General features: G+C 40.3%; 2 protein-coding genes across 2 annotated transcripts in view; both read left to right on the forward strand.

The window, feature by feature from the left end:
- The first annotated feature begins 1,337 nt into the window (after positions 1-1,337).
- Positions 1,338-12,257, forward strand: LOC311247637 (protein CIP2A homolog L-like). The gene is made up of 8 exons (XM_084338656.1): positions 1,338-1,477; positions 1,607-1,681; positions 2,127-2,237; positions 2,595-2,791; positions 8,099-8,212; positions 8,465-8,547; positions 10,312-10,451; positions 11,587-12,257. Exons 1-8 carry the CDS (start codon positions 1,391-1,393, stop codon positions 11,731-11,733), a joined length of 954 nt encoding a protein of 317 aa, XP_084194782.1. The 5' UTR covers positions 1,338-1,390; the 3' UTR covers positions 11,734-12,257.
- Positions 12,258-13,233: 976 nt separating this feature from the next.
- Positions 13,234-26,012, forward strand: part of LOC311247638 (acetylcholine receptor subunit delta-like) — a 37,554-nt gene continuing 24,775 nt past the window's right edge. The window contains exons 1-8 of the mRNA XM_084338657.1: positions 13,234-13,305; positions 13,946-14,091; positions 14,798-14,842; positions 14,956-15,065; positions 17,301-17,456; positions 19,167-19,300; positions 20,963-21,163; positions 23,184-23,295. Coding sequence (XP_084194783.1) covers positions 13,251-13,305; positions 13,946-14,091; positions 14,798-14,842; positions 14,956-15,065; positions 17,301-17,456; positions 19,167-19,300; positions 20,963-21,163; positions 23,184-23,295 — 959 coding nt within the window. The 5' untranslated portion in view covers positions 13,234-13,250. The remainder of the gene's footprint in view (positions 13,306-13,945; positions 14,092-14,797; positions 14,843-14,955; positions 15,066-17,300; positions 17,457-19,166; positions 19,301-20,962; positions 21,164-23,183; positions 23,296-26,012) is intronic.

The following is a 26,012-nucleotide window of genomic DNA, read 5'->3' on the forward strand; positions in this document are numbered from 1 at the left end:
TATACATCACGCAAACCCACGATAATGTTGCCGTCTCTCTCTGCCAAATTTCTCAGTTCTTCGCTTGATATAATTAATACAAATGTCCAATATAACGGAATTCGTTAGCTCATAAAAATGTGATTATAACAGACTGCTGTTTATTAAGGTCGGGCAGACTGCCCACCGACACCTCAAGTCGGCAGCAGCACGAAGTCTCGAGGGACTTATTTTATTTGGAATATATTAATGACTGTATATACGCAAAAGTAGCCTAGTTTTAAGTTAAAATATTATAAATGCCTTGATGATGTCATTCTTTATATAGTCCTATCAATTGTTTTTAAGCTCAATAAACTCTGACCGGAATTTATCCCATTTGTCCGGTAGATTGAAATCTACCGGACACTCAGACCTGCAAAAAAAAATTCTAACGGAAACCCTGTGGCGCACATGTCACATGACCAGAAACGTGCGTGGCCAATCAGAGAGACCTTCCCTTCCTGCGTAAGCTGTCAACTACTAGACAGCTGCATAGAAGCAGCTCGAGATGCGTTGTTGTTACAGAGCTGGTCCACGCTGCTATTATGAAATTACCCAAAAAGTATGTAAGCTTTTTTTTTTTCTTTATCTGAGAGAATGTCCGCGAATGTCCTCCTCATGCAGGAGAAAGTTGGGGGGTGCGCGCGGCGCGAGTCTATAGAGAGAGAGGAAGAGAGAGACTGCGTCTAGAGAGGAGAGAGAGAGAGGGAGGAAGAGAGAGACTGTCCGCGTGCGGCGCCAGTCTAGAGAGGAGTACGCTACTTTGCTTCCTGGATTAGGTACTATAGTTCGATTGAAACGAACCGAGTCCCAACTTTTCAAGAGGACCATGGTTCGGTTGTTTGGTCCTCATTATAGTTCGGTTTGCGTTCACACCTGTACAAACCAAACGGACTATCGATCTAAAGGGACCATGGTCCACTTAAAGGGACCATGGTCCACTTAAAGTGGACCAAACAGAGTAGGTGTGAACGCGCCCTAAGAGCACACTCTGGTCTGCATGTTGTTCCCCCCACCTCTCATTGTCATGACGGAGTGAGACGTCTCGCTCCTTCCTCATCTGTTGGACATGATTCCCTGCAATAAGGTGAAATGGTATTGACCTACAGTATCTCAAGCCCGCCCTCTTTTATTGATCCTCCAATAATAACTGTTGCTTCCCTCAGACAAGGTAGTGATAGTTATGATTGGAGGATCATTAAAAGAGGCTTGGGATAGGTCTATCACTCAATCCATCTATCCATCCACTCACTTACAACAAGTCTTTCTATTCAAGTCTAGGGAAAGCATAGCTGCCAACAATGCTTACCGCCAGAGGGAGGTTGAGCTGTCCGCCAAACGCCTTCCTGTACAGGAAGTCCCGCCCCCCATGACAAACGTTAGTGTGTCGGACTTCTCTAGCATTTCAAACAGGAGCGTCCACAACCTTATCGACAAACTACAGAATGGCATGGAGGTTGGTTTGTTTTGTGATGATGCATATTTGAAATATCTGATTATTTTCCTTCAGTATTTTTATACTATATATTGGTATTTGAATATAATCTATAATATGTTTATGTTGCTGTTCCCATGTTGTATGTAGTTGCAGGAACAGATTAAGGACTTGCGTGTATCTGAGATCATCGATGTCTATGAGCAAAAGCTCTCTACATTAGCGGTGAGTGAGCAGTACTACTATATGTCTACTACGTGAGTGGTTACCGTTACAGCTAAAGGTGAGAGCATACTGAAAACGAAGGTTGACCATGCTAGTAAACTCCATGCCACTAGTTCAGCTAGCAAGCCGGTGGGGCACTTTTTTTCCCTGCAAATGTAATTTTGTTCTTAAGAACCTGCCAAAGATTGTTTCCACAGCTAGTATACTTTCGCCTTAAAGGTGTCAATGTTGGCAAGCATGTGATATAATTAAGTACAATGGAAAATTAGCTGAAATAGCCAACAAAAAGTAAGTAGTACCGGTACATTGTAATAAAAAAAAATATATTGTTTAACCTTGATACAAACTTTTGCTTTTGGACCTCTGCACAATGGCTTGCTACTGTATAACAAACTGTTAGTAGGTACATAGGGGCCCGCTAATGGGATTTCTTTCTCTCTCTCAGTGTAAAGAGGGTCGTTTGCAAGACCTTTTGGATGCCAAGGCCCTGGCTCTCTCTCAGGCAGACCGTCTCATCGCTCAGCACCGCTTCCAACGAGCACAGGCTGAGGCTGAGGTAACATACACTCACTTTATATCTATTAATTGGCCGATATTCAACGCCGTCTGGTTTTTGCCCTAATTCTGCATGTGACAAATTCTTGCATAAACTATCCTGACTGTAAAGAGGAGTCTTGCGTGGTTCCATCGAGCCCATTTTCATTCAAATATCTTGAGGTGAGAAGTCAAGGGACCCCTTTTGAAAATGTCCCATCAAATTTAAGATAGCTTAGCTTTGGAGCTAAAACTACCACCTTTGCCAGTAAGCTAGCATGGCTGGTACCCTTTTTGCATTCCTCAAGATCTCCAGTCTCATATGATGCCATAATATATCTTCACGGTAGCTTGTATTAAATGAACCCGCTCCTCCCAGGCTCGTAAGCTGGGCTCCCTGCTGAAGGAGGCGGAGCGTCGCCGCGAGGACCTGCAGGGCGAGCTGGGGGCCCAGGTGCTGGAGGTGGAGCGCTCCAAGGCCGACACGGAGGAGCTGCTCCAGCACAACAGCAGGCTGCAGCAGGACTCCCAGGAGCACCAGGCACTGAAGGGAGCCTACAACACACTGCTCAACAGGTCACACACACTGGCACCACACTGCTCAACAGGTCACACACACTGGCACCACACTGCTCTACAGGTCACACACACTGGCACCACACTGCTCAACAGGTCACACACACTGGCACCACACTGCTCTACAGGTCACACACACTGGCAGCAAGTAGGGGGAGGAGGCGCACAAGCAGACACACTAGGAATGGGACTTTTAAGTAATTTCGTTTTCAGGTGCTGACAGAAATGCATCAACACACTTCGCTCTTTCTCTCTCTTTCTAACAAAACACACACACACACACACACACACTACACCCCCCTCTCTCTCTGTCTCTCTTTCTATCCCACATACACATAGCCTTCACTCATATCTCTGTCATTCCCAGTCATGTCTATCTACACACACAACCCCCCCTCTCTTTCTATTACACACAAATGCACACACATAGCCTTCTATCTATGTTATTCCCTTTTAAGGCCTCTACATGCTACAGCAACTTCAAAGCAACTTCAACACAACATCAGCACGATTTCAGCGCGGTTGTTGTTTAGGGTCTTGTAGACTGTGTTGCGAGGATGCTGCGTACATGTCTCCAAAATCTAACCTAAACAACCGTTGCGTTGATATTGCGTAGCAGTGATTGGTTGGTTAGCGAATGGGGGCGGGGCTGTCATAGAATAATATTGGTCTCGCAGAGAATACCATCCGCCATTGTTGTAGCCAGCCAGCGTTGATGCTAAATAATTAGCGTCACATAGCTGGCCTTTTTCTGAAAACCCAAGCACATATTGTTCCATAGCATACGCCTTCAGTTGATCATGACAAATCCTCTCTTACCTTGACGATTAAAAAGCCTCCATAATTTAGTAAATAAAGCTGTAGCCAGCCAGCTAGCATTGGTGCTATTTAAAATGCTATCCACATTAGCTACATAGCTAACCAACTAAATACAATGGTATCCTGAGGTAACTTTAACGTTAAATACAACGTTTGCTAGTCGAAATGACTGGACACACACAGGGACAAGTTAAACATCAATCAATTAATTTATTCCAATAGGTAGTTTGAGCTGCATGTGAGCCGAGGTCCTCTCCATTGGAAACTAATGACGTTACGGTAACGTTAGCTCGAAAAGCACAGAAAGTTAAGCTGCTAGCAACAGACACTATAACACTTCCGGTCGGGGGATTTCAAAATAAAAGAGCGACGTCTAAAATCACCGGAAATACATTTATTTTGTACATTATCTAACGTTAACACGAACCTAAACTAACTTTGCGCGTCGATGTTGCAGAAGCATAAAGGCATAGTGTCTAAAACACTGTTGCTTTGTCGCAGTTGCTTTGAAGTTTCTGTAGCATGCAGAGGCCTTTAGTCTGTATCATATCTATAACTCATATTATGGATGTCAATACTTATTTGATCTACTATCATATATCTGTTTAACCCCTTAAGCCTGATCGTCCCGGTACCGGGCCAATATTTATTTCACGTCATAGATCAATACAGTCCGTATTAAGTAATGTTTAAGGCTGAGACCACTTATCAATTTTCTTGCATGTGTAAAAAAAATTGTAATACTTTTTTTTCTGACTCATTCAGTGCCAGCTATTAGTCTTGGCCTTGTAGCTAACGTGGCAGGGCCCTCATTTATCAATGGTGCGTACGCAGAGATATGTGCGTAACCCGTGCGTACGATAATTTCTACGATAATATCTACGCTCAGCTCAGACCGTGCGTACCTGGTGCCCAGCAGTAGAATATGGAGACTGCAGACGGACGGCATATGCTTTCATCAGTTTCATGTAGTGATGCACGATATATCGGCGGGCCGATATGGAATTTTTTTACACATCGGTATCGGTCCGATATCATGGGCCGATATATGGGCCGATATAAAAAAATTATATATATTTTTACATCTTTTGGCCTTAAATAGTTTCAAAATATGTCATTTCTGAAAATAAGTTACAAAAGTAAAAAAAAATTAAAAATGCGTTTTGGAAAATAGCTCTTTATTTGATTATCATAAAAAAGTGTTTTCTATACAGAGATATCGACATCGGTAAATATCGGTATCGGCCAGAACAGCAATATTAATATCGGTTATCAGTATCAGCCACAATTTTTCACATCGGTGCATCACTAGTTTCATGCATTCGTTTCAACGCGGAAATAAGCTAGTTAGTTTGACTGACGTGTTCTGTATGACCCCCCGTAATTCATTATAGTTAATTGTAATATAGCGACAGTAGTGTAATTATGGTCAAAACCCTATAAATAGCATTTGGAATAATAGGTCTTTCTGAATGAATGAATGCAGCATGGTTTATATATAGCGTTATCGGAATATACGGGGTGTACTGACTGCGCTCCGCGTAACTCAACTCAAATTATTTTGCGCATAGATTGCAGAAATACGGGAATGTTTTGATTTATATTTAAAAGGGTTTGCCATTGTTAAACGAAATAAGTGGAATTTCGAAGTTGTACGCAGAATACAAGTCATATGAACACCCACGATATAGTGTTCTTCCCCCTTCCTACTGTATAAGAAAGAAGTAAAAACGCATTGCAACGAGAACAGAGGTTATTTGTTGAGTTTGTGTATTACAAAACCCTTGCAATAAATGTGTCTTAAATGAATGAAAAGCATACATGCTCTGGATATACAGGTAGCATATATCGTGTGGGTGATATGACTTGTATTCTGCTTACATAACTTCGAAATTCCACTTATTTCGTTTTACAATGTCAAAGCTTTTAAAATATAAATCAAAACGTTCCCGTATTTCTGCAATCTATGCGCAAAATAATAACGAGTTGAGTTCTAACAAAGAACGTATTACATATTGGGTAGGCTGATAGAGTAAACTGTAAATAAAATAAAAAAACCTGATATTTATTGATAATTTTGTCCCGATTTATCGATTCTTCCAAATGGCATATCGTCTCAGCCTTAGTAATGTTGCGTTTCCTTTTCAAATGTAGCCAAGAGTAAAGACCCTAACCCTATCAAAACAGCAGTCAAAGTGTATATTTTCAGCACTACGTTTGTTTACCAATGGTTTTAAATGTTATGGACATAGACATTTCATAAAACTACACTACCCAGCACACAGCAGCCGCTGTCAAAGCTGCAGCCGTCTGACATGAAAGGAAAATATTGATGTGATTTCCATGATTATATCTCACAGGTCGAACAAACCTGAACGCTATTTCCATAAAATACAACGTATATTGTTTCTTTACCTTTCTGTGAACGTCTAGAAAATAAAAACATGTCACAATCCGGTCAAAAATGGTGGAGCTATGGACTTATACAAAAGTAGCTCTACTTACAGTAGATTTCATTCACTGTCTTTGCTGCCCTGTAACGGGCGCCTGGTAATACTAAATCCAGATTCAACTCTGCCATTGAAAAGAGGAGATTTGGCCCGATCCATAGATGTATGACTTGACCATAATAAGGTAATATATATTAGGCCTGATATTCTATATTCATATTTCAAATAGCATGTGTCCGGAATGCACAATTCAGTACTGTATCTACAAAAAAAAGTCAATGGCATGGTGTTATTCACCGTCAAAGATGAAAACAAATTGTAACAGGCACATTCCCTGAGGTCCATAGATGTTCCTAGATACCAAGGACATGCAAATAGTCATAGACATAGTCTTATATTTCTCTACTTGACCCTTAACCCCAATAAAGGAATATCTTATCTTATTTTAACCCTTGCCCTAAATCTAACCGTAATCCATAACTCTGAAATGGCTTGTACTCAAAGTGAGGACTGAACAGAATCTTTTTGGTCCTCACAAGGATAGAAGAACACGGACTTCCATGAGCATGTAAATAGACGCCCTTGCCTTGGCCTCTAGACCTGGGGAGTGTAGCCACCCATTGAAGATCAAAAAAGTATTGCAGCCAGACTATATTGTAGTGTAGGTTCATGATTTTTGATGGAGGTATAGATTATAAAATGTTTATACTGTTGCAACCAATAAAGGTAAATGTATTTAACTTAATCTTTGAGAATAGAATAAAATAAAATGGAAGTACTTTATTAATCCTGAGGGAAATTCAGCACCACAGATCGCTCACAATAAACATTTAAACAATAAACAAAATAAGAATACACAGTCAAAGATATACATTCTAAAATATCCAGTCCAAAAATATCCAGTAAACGATACAATAAAATGTACAGGAAGATATACAAGGATTTATACAGTTTGGTGCAAAAAAAAAACAGAAAACTGCAGTGCAAAAGAATCGCATTGATGAATATATTTCAAGTATTTCAATTATTTCTATTAAAAGTTTGCTTCTGATATAGTTAAATATAGAAATAGAAAATGTATATGTTTTATATATCGTAATCTTTACTTGTTTCCATGGTAACTACTACAGTACCCATATCCTTCTGCAATCTTCGACCAATCACAAGAGAGAAACTACTTTGACGTTAGTGTCATTCTTGTTACAAATCAAAGGTATATGATATGTATATATATACCATCACAAAATCATCAAGGGGGGGGTCGTTTTAACTCAAAACTATGATCGCGTTTGCCGAGCATGTTTTTCGTCCGGTGAAACACAGAACTGTGATCGTTAGAAAGACGCGTTTCAGATTCGGTAAAATAGACATAGAATATACCTTACCTTAGCCAGAAAGTATTCCAAGAAGAATAATTCCAAGTGATCGCAACGCCATTGCGGTTACCACTGCCAGTGTATATGTCTATACATGTTTCGATGGTCAAATACGCTTAGGCGACGGAATTTCTAGGCGATCAATGTGAATCAATGTCCCAACAGGAGGAGTGGCCACTGGCCAAGCAGAAAATGAAAGTTAGTGTGATTTAACCCAAGCCATCGCAGTTCAGACACGGACGATACCGCCACCTGGTGATAGTCGATCGGCAATGCAGTTCTAATGTGTGGGGATGGTCGAAAATGATGCAGATCGCTCTGGGCAAGTCTGTAGAGCGGGGATCAAAGTAAAAAGATCAAACGATCCAAAAACGACTTTTTATGTTTTTGGCACTCAACCGTCGGTGCCCAATAATGACTTTTTACGTTTATGGCACAGCATGTGTTAAGTTCCAATAGTCTATTTTATGATTTGACTATATTGGTTTTCCTCAAATGTAAAAACGCAGATCTCATTTAACTCTACTCAACTCTGCTCCCGTCAAATATCAGACAGATTGAATAAGTGGAACCATATAAACCCGCTACTTTGAGAAACTCTTATGACCACGGGGGGCAACCCTAACCCTAACCCTAACCTATGCTTGTTGTCTTGTGTTCAGGTTCAACGAGAGCGAGCGGCTGCTGATGGAACTGCAGTCGGCTCATATCTCCCTCACCAAACACAACGACGCGCTGAAGAAGAACCACGAGGCACTGAGACTGCAGCACGACAAGTACTGTACCAACAAAACACTTACAATGAAAGTCTGAATCAAACAAACAAAACGTCATCTCTGTGCCCTGTTTTAATGATCCTTTTTGCCAACCTCTCTTGTAACCCCCCCCCCTCAATTATCCTCTCTCTCTCTCTCTCTCTCTCTCTCTCTCTCTCTCTCTCTCTCTCTCTCTCTCTCTCTCTCTCTCTCTCTCTCTCTCTCTCTCTCTCTCTCTCCTCTCTCCTCTCTCCTCTCTCCTCTCTCTCTCAGAGTGGTGTCAGTGGTTGAAGAGAGGGAGGGGCAGATCAAATCCCTCCAATCAGAGCTGCACAAGAGGAATAGCGACATCACAGGTCGGTCCGACGCTGACATTAGCTAGTGTGTTAACATCACTGCTGTTCCTTTTTATAGTGAATTAATCGCTAGGATCTTAGTCAGTCAAGATTTCTTCTCTTCTTTAATGATTTTTTATCAAGTTTGATTGATCTAACTCTAGGTCCAAGGGATCATTTAGCATTTTCTTTATTCATTTTTCAGGAGACTACAATTTAACATTTTATTTTATAGACTATTTGCTTAGTCAGTGAAAACCTATGACTATTACTCTGTAGTTGGGGGACAGCGCTAGTTGTATTTTCAAATGGAGTTAGGTTTCAACATACTGTCTGAAGTTAGTCATTAAACTGCAGTGCAAAATGTTCTGGTGGGGTAGGGTTGATAGTATTATTGTCTTTTTACTGGTGGCGTAGGTAGGGTTGATAGTATTATTGTCTTTTTACTGGTGGGGTAGGGTTGATAGTATTGTTGTCTTTTTACTGGTGGGGTAGGGTTGATAGTATTGTTGTCTTTTTACTGGTGGGGTAGTGTTGATAGTAATGTTGTCTTTACTGGTGGGGTAGGATTGATAGTATTGTTGTCTTTTTACTGGTGGGGTAGTGTTGATAGTAATGTTGTCTTTACTGGTGGGGTAGGATTGATACTATTGTTGTCTTTTTACTGGTGGGGTAGGATTGATTGATACTATTGTTGTCTTTTTACTGGTGGGGTAGGATTGATAGTAATGTTGTCTTTTTACTGGTGGGGTAGGGTTTATAGTATTGTTGTCTTTTTACTGGTGGGGTAGGGTTTATAGTATTGTCTTTTTACTGGTGGGGTAGGTAGGGTTGATAGTATTATTGTCTTTTTACTGGTGGTGTAGGGTTGATACTATTGTTGTCTGTTTACTGGTGGGGTAGGTATAGGGTTGATAGTAAGTTTAAGTTTAAGTTTATTTGGATCCCCATTAGCCACAGCAGTGCTGGGGCTATTCTAGTAATGTTGTCTTTTTACTGGTGGGGTAGGGTTTATAGTATTGTTGTCTTTTTACTGGTGGGGTAGTGTTGCTAGTAATTAGTGATGCACGATATATCGGCCGCCGATATAATATCGGCCGATATGGCCGTTTTTTTACACATCGGTATCGGTCCGATATCAAGATAGGGCCGATATTATAATTTTTTTTTTTTTTTTTTTTTTTTTAATCTTTTTTTTCTTCTTTTTACATGTTTTGGCCTTAAATAGTTTCAAAATATCAGTCATTTCTGAAAATAAGTTACAAAAGTAAAGAAAATTATGCGTTTTGGAAAATAGCTCTTTATTTGATTATCATAAAAAGTGTTTTCTATACAGAGATATCGACATCGGTAAATATCGGTATCGGCCAGAACAGCAATATTAATATCGGTATCGGCCACAATTTTCACATCGGTGCATCACTACTAGTAATGTTGTCTTTACTGGTGGGGTAGGATTGATTGATGCTATTGTTGTCTTTTTACTGGTGGGGTAGGATTGATAGTAATGTTGTCTTTTTACTGGTGGGGTAGGGTTTATAGTATTGTTGTCTTTTTACTGGTGGGGTAGGATTGATACTATTGTTGTCTTTTTACTGGTGGGGTAGTGTTGCTAGTAATGTTGTCTTTACTGGTGGGGTAGGATTGATTGATAGTATTGTTGTCTTTTTACTGGTGGGGTAGGGTTGATAGTATTGTTGTCTTTTTACTGGTGGGGTAGGATTGATAGTGTTGAAGGGCCAGGTGGTCGTCGTGGTCTCATTAAAGCCCCTGGGTGTCTCTCAGGTCTGCGTGGTGAACTGCGGGCTGCGGAGGAGATGGGGAAAGAGAGGGACGGAGAGAAGAGAGAGCTGGAGGAGACTGTAGACGCTCTGAGGAAGGAACTCCACAAGACCGAGCAAGCCAGAAAGGATGCTAGCATCAAGGTAACACACAAACACACTAGGAATGTGCACAACCTAACCTTTTCATGGTCGGTTGGTTAGTGGGTGGTCTGAATGGATATGTGCTGACATTCACAAATGCTAGAACAGATGACTGGTAAAAAAGAAAATTATTCTTGCCAGCATCTGGCACTCTTCCATGGAACTCATGCTCTTAATGCTAGGCTAATTTGACTAGCTAGGTCCGTCGTCCTCGCATGTTGCATAAACAGATTTTCCTTTTTACGAGTCAGCCTTGTGGACATGGTGCCACAGTAGGACAACTCTGGTTCACATATCCCACACTAGACAGGAGCTTCATAACATTTTCATTCAAAGTTTGCTGTGGGTAGTATTCCGACTCTAGACCTCACGTCTTCACTAGCATCCGTATTCTGTATGTATTCGATAATCTTGTCGATTTCTATCTTGGTCCTTAGTTCATTCATTATTTCATCAACATAATAGTCTGAAATTCTTTGGCGTAGACCCCAAGGTAGAAGAATACATTTATAGGGAATAAATATAACGGATGCTGAAGATTTCAACTTAAAGGTATCCAACACAGTTTTTCTTGTCAATGACTCTTTTGTTTATATTCACATTTCGACCCAAATAGACAAAAAATGTCTTCTATTGTTGTTCAATTATATATATATTAGTGCTGTCAATAGATTTAAAAAAATTAACTAATTAATCTCACAATTTTCTGTAATTAATCTAGATTATAAATAGTATTTTTCTACTTAAGACCGAAGCTTGTAACAGATATTTACTTGAGTACAATCATGGAATTAATGTAAAATCAACACAAAGAAAGTATATTTAGATTCAAAGACTATTTTAATAGCTTTCTTTGAATACAGTTTCTCTCCTGTGAAATACAAATGTTCAACAAAACCATCAACATTGACTCAGTTAGACCTCTTTCTTATATCCGCGGCGCTAAGATTGAAGATGTTTCACTCCATAGATTAATCTAGATTAATGTATTTTAATGCTTTAAATAATTTAAATTAATCTCAAGTTAAAGCATTAATTTTGACAGCCTTATATATATACAAATACATTCCCTACCTCATAGAAATGTCTCCATAATTGTTGTGTACTAACAGGATTTACCCCCCCCTCCGGACAGGCCTCATCTCTGGAGCTGCAGAAGGGCCAGGTGGAGACCAAACTGAGGCAGAAGGAAGAGGAGCTGAACAAGCATTCTTCTATGATCGCCATGATCCACAGCCTGAGCAGTGGCAAGTTGAAGAATGACGTCAACCTGTCACTCTGAGACACAAACAACTAATTCACAACTAATCGATTATAAAAATAGTTGGCAACTATTTTTATAATTGATTACCGGTAGTTGGGTCTCTGTTATGCTGCACCTCCATGGTCTGTTGTTGAAGTCATTTGATGTAAAGCAAAGCTTGTCAACACTTGTGTTTTATGTTTTTCTTAGTGCTGTCAGGCGATTAAAAGAATTAATCTAATTAATTACAGGATTTGTAATGAATTAATCTAATTAATCACATTTTAATCGCATAACCATTTTAGGCCTGATATTCTATATTCTATAATCATATTTCAAATTGCATGTGTCCGGATGGCAGAATTCAGTACTGTATCTACAAAACCTTCTGTTTAATCTTCCCTTTATTCATTTGCTTAGATTTTTCAGGTCTGGTCAATTTTAGCATGGTGTTATTCACAGTCAAAGATAATAAAAAAAAAAAAATTGAATTGATATTCTCATTTGGTTCATTACAATTTACTCAAGCCTAGTAACAGACACAGTATTTCTGACACTGGGAATACATTCCCTGAGATCCATAGATGTCCCTAGAATCAGATACCAAGAACATGCAAATGGGCAATTAAAAAAAAAAGGCAGTAAATGTTTATTCTACGTTATTATGGAATGAATGATATTTAAAAATAAATTATAATTTTTTTTAAATACATTTTGAGTTAATTTTCATAACGAGATAATTTGCTGTGTAATTAATTAATCAATCTAATTAACGCGATAAACTGACAGCCCTTTTTTCTTTATTATTATTTAAACTATTCAGCTCCTTTCAAACTGAAGACTTAAACAGGTTTTTATTTCAAATAAAACAAAACTATATTTTTTGCACTCTTGATGTATAGCATAGATTTACACTTGCATACATTTACAGTTATACAACGTTTTATAACCGCCAATTGTTTTTTTTGTTTTTATCCGATTAATCTTTTCAATAATCGTCGTTAGTTGCAGCCCTAATAGCAGACATCTCTATGGATGAAATCTGTTAACCTTGGCAAATCACACCAAAACTGTCTGGATGGATAGATGGCACTTTCTGTAATACATTTTAATGTAATACTGGTATTTTAATGTTAAATGGTCATAATACCATCTCTCTGACTGTATTTAATTTGTGTCTGTCCTCGTCTGTCTTCTTTTAACTTTTTTAGTTTGATTTAATAAACACATGATGAATCCTGTTGAGTTTGGCCATGTGTTTTCTTTGCGCATCAGCCAGGCAGTCTTGGCGAAACCATCCCAGGCAGCTCTAGGTTTTCTCTGTCCCCTTAACCCCCTGTGGTGCACCTCTCGGTCCAGCCCCTCTCCTGAGTCACGGGCGGAAGTAGTGGCTCGTGTGTCTATTTTCTGCCCCGACTGTTGCTTCACCTGTCGCTGCCAGTCCAGGCATGCCACAGGGGCCCGCGGCGGTGGGGGGGCGGGTCATGTGCGCAAGGACTCCGGACGGGAAGGAATACATCTCGCACTCCAGAACCAGTTTGGGTGGCCAAGGAAGCATGAACGTTCGATTCCTCGTACCGTGCACAGTGCTTCTACTGCTCCTGTCATCTGGTAAGTACATGATTCTTACTCTGCTCTTTCTTGTTTATCAAATTGCTGCTTATTCAGCACATAATGAATTTGTCGATCCATATCCCTATTTTGTATAAATCCGAATTTGAATAGAAGTTGTGATTGGTCATCAATGCTTCTGCTTTTCATGTTCCATTATTAAAATGCCTTGTATATATATATTAAAATGCCTTGTAATTAATAATTAATTAATAATTGAAACAAGTGGCTTCTTTGAACTAGAACAAGCCATTTGTTTAAGAGTTGTTAAGCCTATAGGCTTCATCTGTGATTATGGAGCCATTCTAAAGGCATTATAACCCCCTCCCCCCAAACAAAAACAGGGTTGGTTTGAGTTTACAAATAAACAATGCTGTTGTTTATACTGTGAATTGTAACTGTGAAACAGTTGCTGGGGAAGGGGGTGGGGGGCTTACTTTTATCAGCTGTAGTAACCTACTACACCCCCTCTCTCCCAGCAGCCTACTGTATAACCAGTGTATCATAGTGCTAGTGCATGTTCAGCATACTTTGTGTGTGTGTGTGTGTGTGTGTGTGTGTGTGTGTGTGTGTGTGTGTGTGTGTGTGTGTGTGTGTGTGTGTGTGTGTGTGTGTGTGTGTGTGTGTGTGTGTGTGTCAGAGTGCTGGGGCAGGAATGAAGAGGAGCGTCTGATCAACCACCTGTTTAAAGAACGAGGCTACAACAAGGAGCTTCGGCCTGTCCATAGACAAAGTGAGGCTGTACCGGTCAACATTGCTCTCACTCTCTCCAATCTCATCTCTCTGGTACGTGCTGTGTGTGAGAGAGAGAGAGAGAGATATTTAGTTATGCTTACCCTACACTAGGTCACGGCCCTCTGCCTATAGAGATCACTGAGAATCAGACTGGGGTATTAATAGCGCACACACACATGCGTGTTCCGTAGCCTACACATACCAGTGAAAATATTCATAACAAAACACAACGGGGAGAGAGAGACTGCATTTCTGTTGAGAGTGCATTGGCTTAGAGTGGCCTACATGCAGGCAGGGTTTGGAAAGTGGAGCCATCAAATGTCAAGCTGAGTTCTCTCACCAAAACAAGGTTTATATTCCAGTATTAACAGGTCTGAATATGATTTTAAACCTAATTTGAGTGTAAGAGCTCACACATAAATCCAGGCTACATCACAAATTTGAGGGTTCTCTGATTTCTAGCTTTAGGGGAGAGTGGTTCGTGTCCATAGATATTGAACTGTCCTGGGGAGCAGGATGAACATACAATAATACTGTATGTGGCTTCTAAAAATGAGTGTTGTTCCAATTGAGAGCCTGTTTATCCACAAACCTGTAGTGGGTGTAGAGCAACAAGTGATTAATCTGTCATCTCTAAATACTGAGGTCTAATTTGACATGGCAGATGGCTACAGGCGCAATCATTCAAATGCAAACATGTTGATGTCCTCTTAACTAATTCAGCTGCCTCCATTTTATTGGTTCCCTCCATCCCTAGAAAGAGGTTGATGAGACGCTGCTTACCAATGTATGGATGGAGCATGTGAGTACTATGGGAATCTCTATGAAGCTGTTCAGAGGAAGGACTTGTTCATACAGTATTTACAGAAATATTCTCCTAATGTGGCCAATTTAGTGTATGTGTGCATTTTATAGGGCTGGACTGACTTCAGACTGGCATGGAACGTGTCGGAGTTTGATGACATCCAAGAACTTCGCCTCCCATCCAAAATGGTGTGGCTGCCAGAGATTGTTCTGGAGAATAAGTGAGATACTGTCTAATCCCTGTTACACTGCATGTATTAGAGAGAGAGCCTCTCTCGCTCCCTCCCTCGCTCTCTCTGAAGTCACAGCTAGTTACAGATAGATGTGTAATAATCAGGGTCTTAAAAAGCCTTACATTTTATAATCAGAATTTTAGGCCTTAAAAAGGTCTTGAATATGATTTTGGTAGGTCTTAAAAATGTATTGGATTAGGAAGTTACGTCTATGTTGTGATAACTTCTTTCTATCGTGTTTAAATGTGTTTGGGGGAAATGTCCGGGCTGCAAAGTAAGCAGTAATAGCCTATCAGTTCCCCCCCAACAATTCGTATGGAATTACTTCTTCATAGTAATTTTCCTTCATACAATGCTACTGACGATACTAATATTAAGGAAAATTACTATGAAAGAAATAATTCCATGCGAATAGGTATTCAATTATATTCAAATCTTAAAAAGTCTTAAATCTTAATCTGCAGGAACCCTGTATGAGAGAGAGCCTCTTGCTCTCTTTCTTTCTCTCTCTCTCTCTCTCTCTCTCTCTCTCTCTCTCTCTCTCGCCCCCTCCCTCTCTCTGAAGCTAGTTACAGATGTGTAATAATACACATGTGTGGCCATGAGGTTTCATGGTCGTGTTTTAATTGAAATGTTAACATGATACATCACCTAAAAGTACTCAACCTCTACTGTCCTTAACTATAAATTAACATAACAATCCAACTCAACACCTTGAGACGATTAGTTGGGAAAACATTGTTCATCTGAAAACTTAAAATGGACTTGGTGCGTTTATAGTTCAAAAGGGTTGAATCGAATGAGAACAATGTTAGATGGAATCGCAATACCCATGGATTCTGTGCATATAGTAATTCCATCTGTATATCTAAATTGCTCTTGAGGCAGTTTTAGGTTTGCGTTGCCTAACATGAAGACTGCGTATGAAAGAAAGGGGCAGCCGTTCACACTTAATAAGGAAGAAACGGCACCAACACATAATTTTGTCATTCATTTGTTCAGTGTTTTAATGATGGAGAGTAAAGCCGTCGTCACTGACAATGGCTTCACGATAGAGAAAATGTGTGCATTATCTTCATAATGGACATGAAATAGACTGCTATGTATGCTCAGTGTAGCCTATAGATATTGAATAGGTTACATTCAAAAATTGTCCCTTTTTTGTTAATGTCAACAATGCTGCTGTCGAGACCAAAAGGTTTAGCTAGTTATCAACTGTCAAACCAGTGCAAGGGTTGTATCCGAATGTACTATTACATGTTTATCTCTGTATATAATATATATACCGTAATTCCTCTAATAGTAACCGGGTCTCAAATACAAGCCGGGTCTCTATTAATGGCCGGGTGCGCTCTTGAGCTAAGCAATTATAAGCCGGCCTCCTAATACAAGCCGGGTTACTAATATACTGAGCTGCATACTGAGCTAGTTACTTGATTTCACTTTGAAAACGTTGAAATGACCAGTGACCACCTGTAATTGCACTGTTTACTATTTCATACAGTACTTTAACAATAAATGAACCCAGTACATTTTACTGGGTTCAAACTGACACAAAATGTTTTATTCATTATGATCCGTTTGAAAATTTGAAATATAGGCCTCCCTCTTATACAGGCCTCCTCCTAATACAAGCCTGGTACCCGCTACAGTTGAAACAAATACAAGCCGGGGTTACTATTAGAGGAATTACGGTAATACAATAATACAATTCAAACTGTGCACAAGACTTTTCTAATATGTGTAGATTTCTGCTGGCTCTAGTAGATGTGCCAGTAAACCGTAAGACAACCTGTTCTTACTTCTTTTAGTGGAGGCTATACATTTATAATTACCCTTTTTCCAATGGCTGCTATGTGCAAAACAACAAAATGTAATTTATCTGTGTTATTGTGATAATGATGCAAACATTTTCCGAATAGACTTTAGATTTTGATTCTTGAATTTTCAAATGTATGAGCACAAATGATAGATTCTATATCAAATATGTATTTAAGTCGTAAACAATGTGAAATAAGCCTTAAACATTATGCTAATAGCAGTAGCCACACCACCAGTTAAACTGAGAGAAGAGAGACCTCAGGATGAGAATGAGTGAAGGAGTATCACCGATACGGTTTAGAATTTTGATACACTGTACTGAACATACATTATCCTTTTCCTTCTTCTAATTCTTCGATTCTGTAATTGAGATCATAATAATTCTTTGTTGTTGCCCCACAGTAACGATGCCCAGTTCCAGGTGGCTTACTACTGTAATGTGTTGGTATATCCTAACGGCTACATCTACTGGCTGCCTCCTGCCATCTTCCGCTCCTCCTGCTCCATAAATGTCAACTACTTCCCCTTCGACTGGCAGAACTGCACCCTCAAATTCACGTGAGAATTCCTCTGCTTGGACAAGGAGGCTCTTGGGGCGAGGGGGGGGTGTCTGCCTCACACTCCTATGCAGAGCTGTCTCTACACCTGTACGTCACAGCCTCTGAAATACCAACCAAATCGGGACATCCACGACCAAATTAGTTTGAAAGAAAATATTGAATTGGCTGTATGCGGAGTATCACTAATAATAACCAAATATTAATAAGATTACTAAGTATAGGTAGCACCGTTTAGTTTACTTCCTGTTTCGTCCAAATCTCTGTGTAGCAGTCTGTCTCTGTCTTTGACAATCAGTGTTGTTGGTGGTGGAAAGACAATGGCAACAATACATGCTGCAAAACACTCACTCACTCACTCAATCACAGTTGTCCCTAAACGGCCAAGCTGCAAAGTAAAATAAATAAATACAAATATTTATTTATAAAAAAATAAAGTGTACATCTTCGAAAATCGATGATCACAAAAATCGTTGTTTTCCTATTTTAGGTTATGGTGAGACGTGAGGTCTCCACTGAGGTTAAAGGAAAACTCCAACATTTTGGGAAATTAGCTTATTTAACATCTTCCCTGGAGTTAGACAAGAAGATACATACCTTTTTTGTCTCTGTGCATTTAGCTTTGGGAACAGTCGCTCCGTTAGCATAGCTTAGCTTCATCACTGGAAGTGAGGGAGGACAGTAGCCTGACGTTCCCTACAGGTTTGTTGATATTCTCATTCCTTCAAAGGCTCCGAACCGATTGAAGTTTCTGGATACCATGACTTAAAATCCTCTTACCTTGACGATTAAAAGCCTCCCCAATTTAGAAAACAGTAATCCAATGGCTGGTATTGATAATATACTACTAACTACTGGACGCTCGGAGCTAACCGGAGCTGACACAGAACAGGATGGTAAAGCAAATATAATGACTTCCTTTCTGGGGTTTTCAAAATAAAAGTGCAACGTTTATAGCAGCGGAAAACGTTTATTTTGTACATTATCTAACATTAACACGAACCTAAACTAACGTTACAACTAACCTAAAGTTAGTTTAGGTTTGTGTTAACGTTAGATAATGTACAAAATAAAAATGTTCCGCTGCTATAAACATCACACTTTTATTTTGAAAACCCCAGAAAGGAAGTCATTATATTTGCTTTACCATCCTGTTCTGTGTTAGCTCCGGTTAGCTCCGAGCGTGCAACAGTTAGTATTATATTATCAATACCAGCCATTGGATTACTGTTTTCTAAATTGGGGAGGTTTTTAATCGTCAAGGTAAGAGGATTTTAAGTCATGGTATCCATAAACTTCAATCGGTTCGGATCCTTTTAAGGAATGAGAATATCAACAAACCTGTAGGGAACGTCAGGCTACTGGCCTCCCTCACTTCCAGTGATGAAGCTAAGCTACGCTAACGGAGCGACTGTTCCCAAAGCTAAATGCACGCACAGAGACAAAAAAGGTATGTATCTTCTTGTCTAACTCCAGGGAAGATGTTAAATAAGCTAATTTCCCAAAATGTTGGAGTTTTCCTTTAAGGCTTAGGTTTGGAAAATGATGAGTTCTGGCATTGCAGCTTGGCCAACAAGTGACGACTGTGCCAGACGTGCCAAGACTATTTCAAACATGTGTCGGCATTCGATTCATGGGATATCTAACGAGAACAGATAACGGGTCATCCCGACGTGACTGTAAACGCCATGTCGCTCATGTTGCCTTCCAGCTCTCTGACCTACAATGCCAAGGAAATCACCATGCTACTGAAGGAGGACGTTGATAACATGGGCACTGATGATGAAGCTGATGACAGAAGCTATACGGTGGAGTGGATTCTTATTGACCCTGCTGGCTGGACAGGTGGATGGACAAACACACACACACACACACACACACACACACACACACACACACGCACACACATATGTATACAAACACACACACACTAGAAATGGCACCCAGAGATGCAGACCCGGCTGCAGAAACAAATTAGTGGGTGGGCATCAAATGTTCTCGGAGGGGGGGGGGCACAATGATTTTTCAACGTAAGAGGTTCCCTTTCAGCTGGGACAGCGGCGCTGTGGCTTGCTTGGCACTGCCCACGGTGCTGAACTAAACAGCAGAGAGGCAACTGAAAAATCTAATTTCTCTCTCTTAATAAGAACATTCACTTATACAAAAACAGACTGAACGGATATATATCTTTGGAGGGTCTCCATTTATTCATCACTGTACTGAATTAATCCAAACTGTCAAAATAAGATGCAAAAGACGACCAATAAATATTAAATTACAAAAAAGTATTCTAGTCTTGTAGGCCAGAAACCAGCACAGTCATAGATATTAGTAATGCTTGAGTGAAATGTCTCATGTTTTCTTTCTTAGCTGTCACAGCCACTTATGGCGCTTGTCCACTGCATGATACCTACTCAACTCGACTCTACTCTGCCTTTTCGGTTTTCCATTGCCGAAATTTGCGGATGGTACCTGGCACAGGCATGAGGAGTGAGATTGGTTAGGGTCAGAGTTATAGAATAGGAATATCATTGTAAGCCAATCGGAGGCAGAGTAGGGCGGGTCATTCCGTCATCATCCTAGCAACAGAGCCAGGGCGGGCACAGCGGACTCGGTGGGCGGGCCCGGACCCCCAATGCCCACCCATGCCGCTGGGACTGCAGAGATGTAACACTTGTGTAGGGCTGGGCGATATGGTCAAAATATGAGACATTTAATAATGGAATAAAGTTTTTCCAGTAAAAAATGTCAAGACAATTGTCATGGTGCTTTTTCATTCAAAATCCTTACCGCAAAATCTTTGTAATACTGCGGCAAGGAACATCTTTCAAACTAATTGAAAGGGTAATTCCGGTATATTTTAACCTGGACCCTATTTTCCCATCATTTGGGGTCTGAATCACTAATGGGGACAAGATTAGAATTGGTCCAGTATTGAGCGTGATCGCTTCAGCCAGCAGCTGCAATATGGGCTGCAATATCCTTCCTTGGGAGCATTTGTGCATGTCGAAGTACGTCCACTAAAAGTGCTTGTTTTTGCCACTGACAGGCTCAGACCGCTATGAAGGGTCTGAAGACTCTTCTATTTCTTACCCAAAACAGAAGTTTCATAATACCTTTGTTGGACACACAGAAGTTGTGGCTAGTTGTGCTACTAATGGATGAAAACACTGTCTGTACACTGAGTAGAAAAATACCAAGTAGACTTGCGGAGACTCATTATAGTGTTCATAGTAGATATCGGTAGGGATATGGCAAAATATCATGACTATTTTTGTGTCTTTAACTTGTAAATACAGTAGTCGTGGTGCTATTTCATCCATGGTCTATTTTCTTTTACTTCTATAATAGTGTTACAAGGAATTCATTTTTGATTAACTTACAAATATACAGTATAGTATATATATATTATTTTTTACCATGTGTATATATTATATTGTGCGTGGTGGTATTGTAGAAAATGCTCCTTTAATGCCCCTTTAAATTCACTCTTCCTCCTCCTGGTAGAGAACGGCGAGTGGGAGGTCATCCACCGGCCGGCGAAGAAGAACGTCTACAAGCACATTCCCATGGAGAGCAACAAGCACCAGGACATCACCTTCTACCTCGTCATCAAGCGCAAGCCTCTGTTCTACATCGTCAACATCATCATCCCCTGTGTCCTCATCTCCTTCCTGGCCTCGCTGGTCTACTACCTGCCTGCTGACAGTCAGTCATACTTTATACACCCTCAGTAATCCCAGACGAGAGACTCGCTCCACAGAGTCACCAGACTTGGGCATGATTGTGAAAGTAAACTAAATCAGTGGTGGTGGTGATGATGATGATGATGATGATGATAATTATCATCATAATAATATCAATTATAATAATATGATAATACTACTACTACTAATAATACGAATATTGTAATAATACTACTATTACTACTAATAATAATTACATGGCAATTATAATAATAATAATAATAATAATAATAATAATAATAATAATAATAATAATAATAATAATAATAATAATAATAATAATAATACGGTAATGATAATAATAATAATTATAAACAAGCTTATAGCTTCAGTGTAATTCGGGGTGAAATTGCATTTTGTTGCATTTTCCATTTGATTGGGTTAGCTTTCACACTGCACCGCGTTGTGCGTCCCAAACATTGCAAACAAATGTCACTCGTCTATTGGACACAATATCGGAGTAAAACTTGCTGACAATTACTTACATTGCCAATTGACAAACGAACCAAACGTTCTAAACAAAGCCATGTGATCATGCAGGTCGGCCTTTTTGAATCCCATACCTGCCAACATTATGCTGTGGAAACTTGCAGGAATATTTCTTTCATTGTGGTAGTTTTTTGTTCTCATTCCTTTTGGAGGCTGACTGCACACCGGCACTGAGGAGATGTACGGTTTACTTTGGGTTGCAAGGATGTACACGAATAATTAAATGTAGTGTACAGTATGAAGGCGATAAGGCAGTTTCTAATCTGGCAACACATCCGCCAAACAAAAATCTGATTTTATTCATGTCACTATAAAACTTTGGTAGAAGTTAGATATTATATATGTGGACAAGAAAAGCATGTGATCTCCACCTTGGCTTGGTGTACAAATGTTGTGAAATACTATGTTTTCCAATTTACTGTCAGTAGTTAATTATGCACCACTGTCTAGGCTACTATCTGAATCATTGAGGGGGACCAGACTTCAGTTATTTGTTCTGTACCAGAGTTCAAATGAGCTTTCACACTTTAGGTTTAATTTCAAACCTTTATTTAAACTCAAAAGGCAACTGAGGTTTCCCTCATTTACAGTCACGTCCAGCGTACATACAGAAATAAGCTAATCAAATCCTAACAATAAGACAACTACAGTGTAGGCGAGGCAAAAGTAAGGATAACAAATAAATTAAAACATGTACAACTTGATTGACAATGGTTGGAGATCAAGGGTTTTAAACTCTGCAACAGAGGGGAGAATCTCAAGTTTTAAGGATTGCTGGAGTTCATTCCATGAGCTAGAGGGGCATCATAGCAAAATGCAGATTTACCCTGTTCAGAGCAAACTTCGTCCACACACCACCTCACGCCACCCCAAACCAACCGCACTATCCGACCAAACAAACCAGGGTTCGGTTAAAGTTAAAGGGACCAAAAGAGCCCAGGTGTGAAAGCACCCTTAACACATTGGACGCCAGACCCGAGATAAGTCGGGTTAACTCGCCAGCGCTTGAGCGCCAAACCTGAGAAAAGTCGGGTTTGGTCGTTATTTCTTTTATTAGCTATTTCCATTCATAATCCATGGAGGGAGCCTGATATTATGGAATGGCATGGTTTCTAGTGACATGCACTAAACGCTGCTTAGCGGCGTTTCCTGGGATTACACAGAATTACTCTAAAACTATACTCATATTCACCATGGTATGAAACGGGAATGTATGGATGAAAGAATTATCTGTTTTTTGCATCTTGACTGGAAGAAACTCAATGACAATCGACTATATTATTAGATCCATAGCTATAATATTTAATATAGTTTTAGCACTGCAAACACCGGCATGTATCCCCATTCATTAAAGCGCTGGCACACACGGCCATACGGCCCACAGCGACCTCTGGTGCTGAATGTGTTAAAGGACCATAACGGTCTAAATATTCGTTTTAGCCAGTTTACTAATGTGTGTGTGTGTGTGTGTGTGTGTGTGTGTGTGTGTGTAGGTGGTGAGAAGATGACACTCTCTATCTCCGTGTTGCTGGCTCAGTCTGTGTTTCTTTTGCTGATCTCTCAAAGACTACCAGAGACCTCCATGTCTATACCGCTCATTGTCAAGTAGGTGATTGATTGACACACACACACACACACACACACACACACACACACTCACACACACACGCACACACGCGTACGTATACATATACAGTCAGGTAAATAAATATTTGGTCATTGACACAATTTTCACCATGTTGGCTCTGTACATCACCACAATGGACTTGAAATGAAACAATGAAAATGTGCTTTAAGTGCAGACTGTCAGCTTTAATTTGAGGGTATTTGTGCAGTGCACCCCCCTTTTTAAGGGACCAAAAGTAATTGGACAAACTAACAACCATAAATAATGGTCACTTTTAATACTTGGTTACAAATCCTTTGCAGTCAATGAAGTCTGGAACCCATAGATATCACCAGACGCTGGGTTTCGTCCCTGGTGCACTGCCAGGCCTCTACTGCAACTGTCATCCGTTCCTGCTTATTCCTGGGGGCATTTTCCCTTCAGTTTTGTGTTTTGTCTTCAGAAAGTGAAATGCATGCTCAATTGGGTTCAGGTCAGGTGATTGACTTGGCCATTGCATAACATTCCACTTCTTTGCCTTACAGTACTCTTTGGTTGCTTTCACGGTATGCTTCGGGTCATTGTCCATTTGTACTGTGAAGCGCTGTCCAATGAGTTCTGAAGCATTTGGCTGAATATGAGCAGATAATATTGCCCGAAACACTTCAGATTTCATCCTGCTGCTTTTGTCAGCAGTCACATCATCAATACATACAAGGGAACCAGTTATATTGGCAGCCATACATGCCCACTAGGGGTGTAACGGTACACGCATTCCTTTGGTACGCTGTGTACCGAACGAATACAACACTACTTTAACCACTAAAGGAACGCACATGCAGACACACACACATGCACCCTCTCTCTCTCAGTGTGTGAGGAGGAATTGGTGCTAGATTGAGAAGGTGCTGTCTCTCAGAGATCAAATGAATGAACGTTTATTTACGGCATATAGAACGGACATTCATACACAGCAACACGCCTCCGAACAAGGTGTGATAAACATGAAACGATATCTTTTCCTTGGCATGAAACGGGAAATAGTACTCAAACCATTAGGGACCTGCATGACGCTTCTTTCTCTATTCAATAAGGTTTTACCCTGAGGGATGATTTACAATGAAGTGATAAAAACTGAAAAGTAGGCTATACTTACATTCTTGACGCTAGAACTCCCAAAATAGCGGTAGCATAAAAAAAAGAAGGTATGCCAGCTGTAGTTTACATAGCTTGCATACAACTTTGTCTCGAGGTTTCACAAGTCGGTAAAAATCTGAAGTATTTCCAGCCAGGGTTTGAGATGCTCAAAGTGCAAATCACTGTCTTCGTGACCGAGTGTCGTGATTGTTGTTGTTGTTGTCCATTTGTTACTACTGGCACGGTCTTCATCATCTCAATGAAAGTGACGTTGTGTCTCCCCTATCCGCCATGCAGCACATTCAGGCCCACACCCACCGGGGGCTGTTTTTTCACAATCTAATATTATTTTTATTATTATTACAAGTCTATTATTAATTTGAATATAGAATATTTGTTGACAGCCCTACTTAACTCATTGACTGCCGGGGATTAGCCATGGCCCTGTGGTCACATTGCCACGCTTTAAAAGATAGGACTGAGTCACCTTGTTTGTAGAGCTATAACTATATTCTATATTATAGCTATGGATACAATACTATGGCCCATTTGACATCACCTATCTATCGTTCAATATGTGAGAACGAATAAATGTTTCCATCCATACGTTCCCGTGTTATACCGTGGTGAATATAAGTGTGGTTTTAGAGCGGTCTAGGGTAATTCATGAAATCCTGAGTTAAAGCCCTATACGTCGTTGCCATTTCTTGCCTGTATACGGTATTATCCCGAAATCAAAGGGGGGGGGGGGGGGGGGGGGGGGGGGGGGGCGTTTCTGATTATTTGATTGTCAGTAACGGCATTCGCATTGAACACTAAAAAAAAACAGCTGATCGGTGTAAAAGGAGTATTCCAAAAATAATATTCCAATTGTTTGATCGCCATCTGGTATATCCAATGTCCATTTGGCCCACGGCATAATCCACCACAACATATGGATCGGGGTTATTTGACGCGCTTTGATGGAACCGGCAGAGCGGCTGCCCCTGCCCGACAAGGAAACATGAAACCGATACGCCTACCTCCTGGAGAGTGTTCTTGATCTGGCCAACTGTTGTGAAGGGGGTTTTCTTCAACAGGCAAAGAATTCTTCTGTCATCCACCACAGTTGTTTTCCGTGGTCTTCCGGGTCTTTTTGTGTTGCTGAGCTCACCAGTGCGTTCTTTCTTTTTAAGAATGAACCAGACTGTTGATTTGGCCACACGTAATGTTTTGCTATCTCTCTGATGGGTTTGTTTTGATTGATTTGTCAGCCTAATGGTGGCTTGCTTCACTTTTTCCCCCTTCTTTTTTCCGTTTTCTCCCCTCCCAATGTTAGTCGTTATGCCAATTCCCAATCCCCTTCCTGGTCGTTGCACACTCTACCCCCTACCGTCGGTCTGGGAGGGCGGAGCAGCGTTTCCGTTAGAACATATTCGTGCCGGTCTGGGTGTCCTGCAAGATTTCTATCCCCGGACATATTCGAGAAATTCCGGTCAGCCTGGTTTTCCTTTTTACCCGCTGAATGCCACCATCGGCGCCAATGTTAACGTTAATATCGCCTAATCTATGTTTTAAATTATGGCTATGTGTCTAATCT

This window comes from Notolepis coatsorum (assembly GCF_963971535.1).
Source record: "Notolepis coatsorum genome assembly, contig: SCAFFOLD_461, whole genome shotgun sequence".
Taxonomy (NCBI): Eukaryota; Metazoa; Chordata; class Actinopteri; order Aulopiformes; family Paralepididae; genus Notolepis; species Notolepis coatsorum.

Excerpts from the sequence above, each read along its gene's own strand:
- LOC311247637 (XM_084338656.1), top strand. The coding sequence starts at position 1,391 with ATGACAAACGTTAGTGTGTCGGACTTCTCTAGCATTTCAAACAGGAGC. Across the intron at positions 1,478-1,606 it reads AACTACAGAATGGCATGGAG|TTGCAGGAACAGATTAAGGA; the intron begins GTTGGTTTGTTT and ends TGTTGTATGTAG. Across the intron at positions 2,792-8,098 it reads TACAACACACTGCTCAACAG|GTTCAACGAGAGCGAGCGGC; the intron begins GTCACACACACT and ends TCTTGTGTTCAG.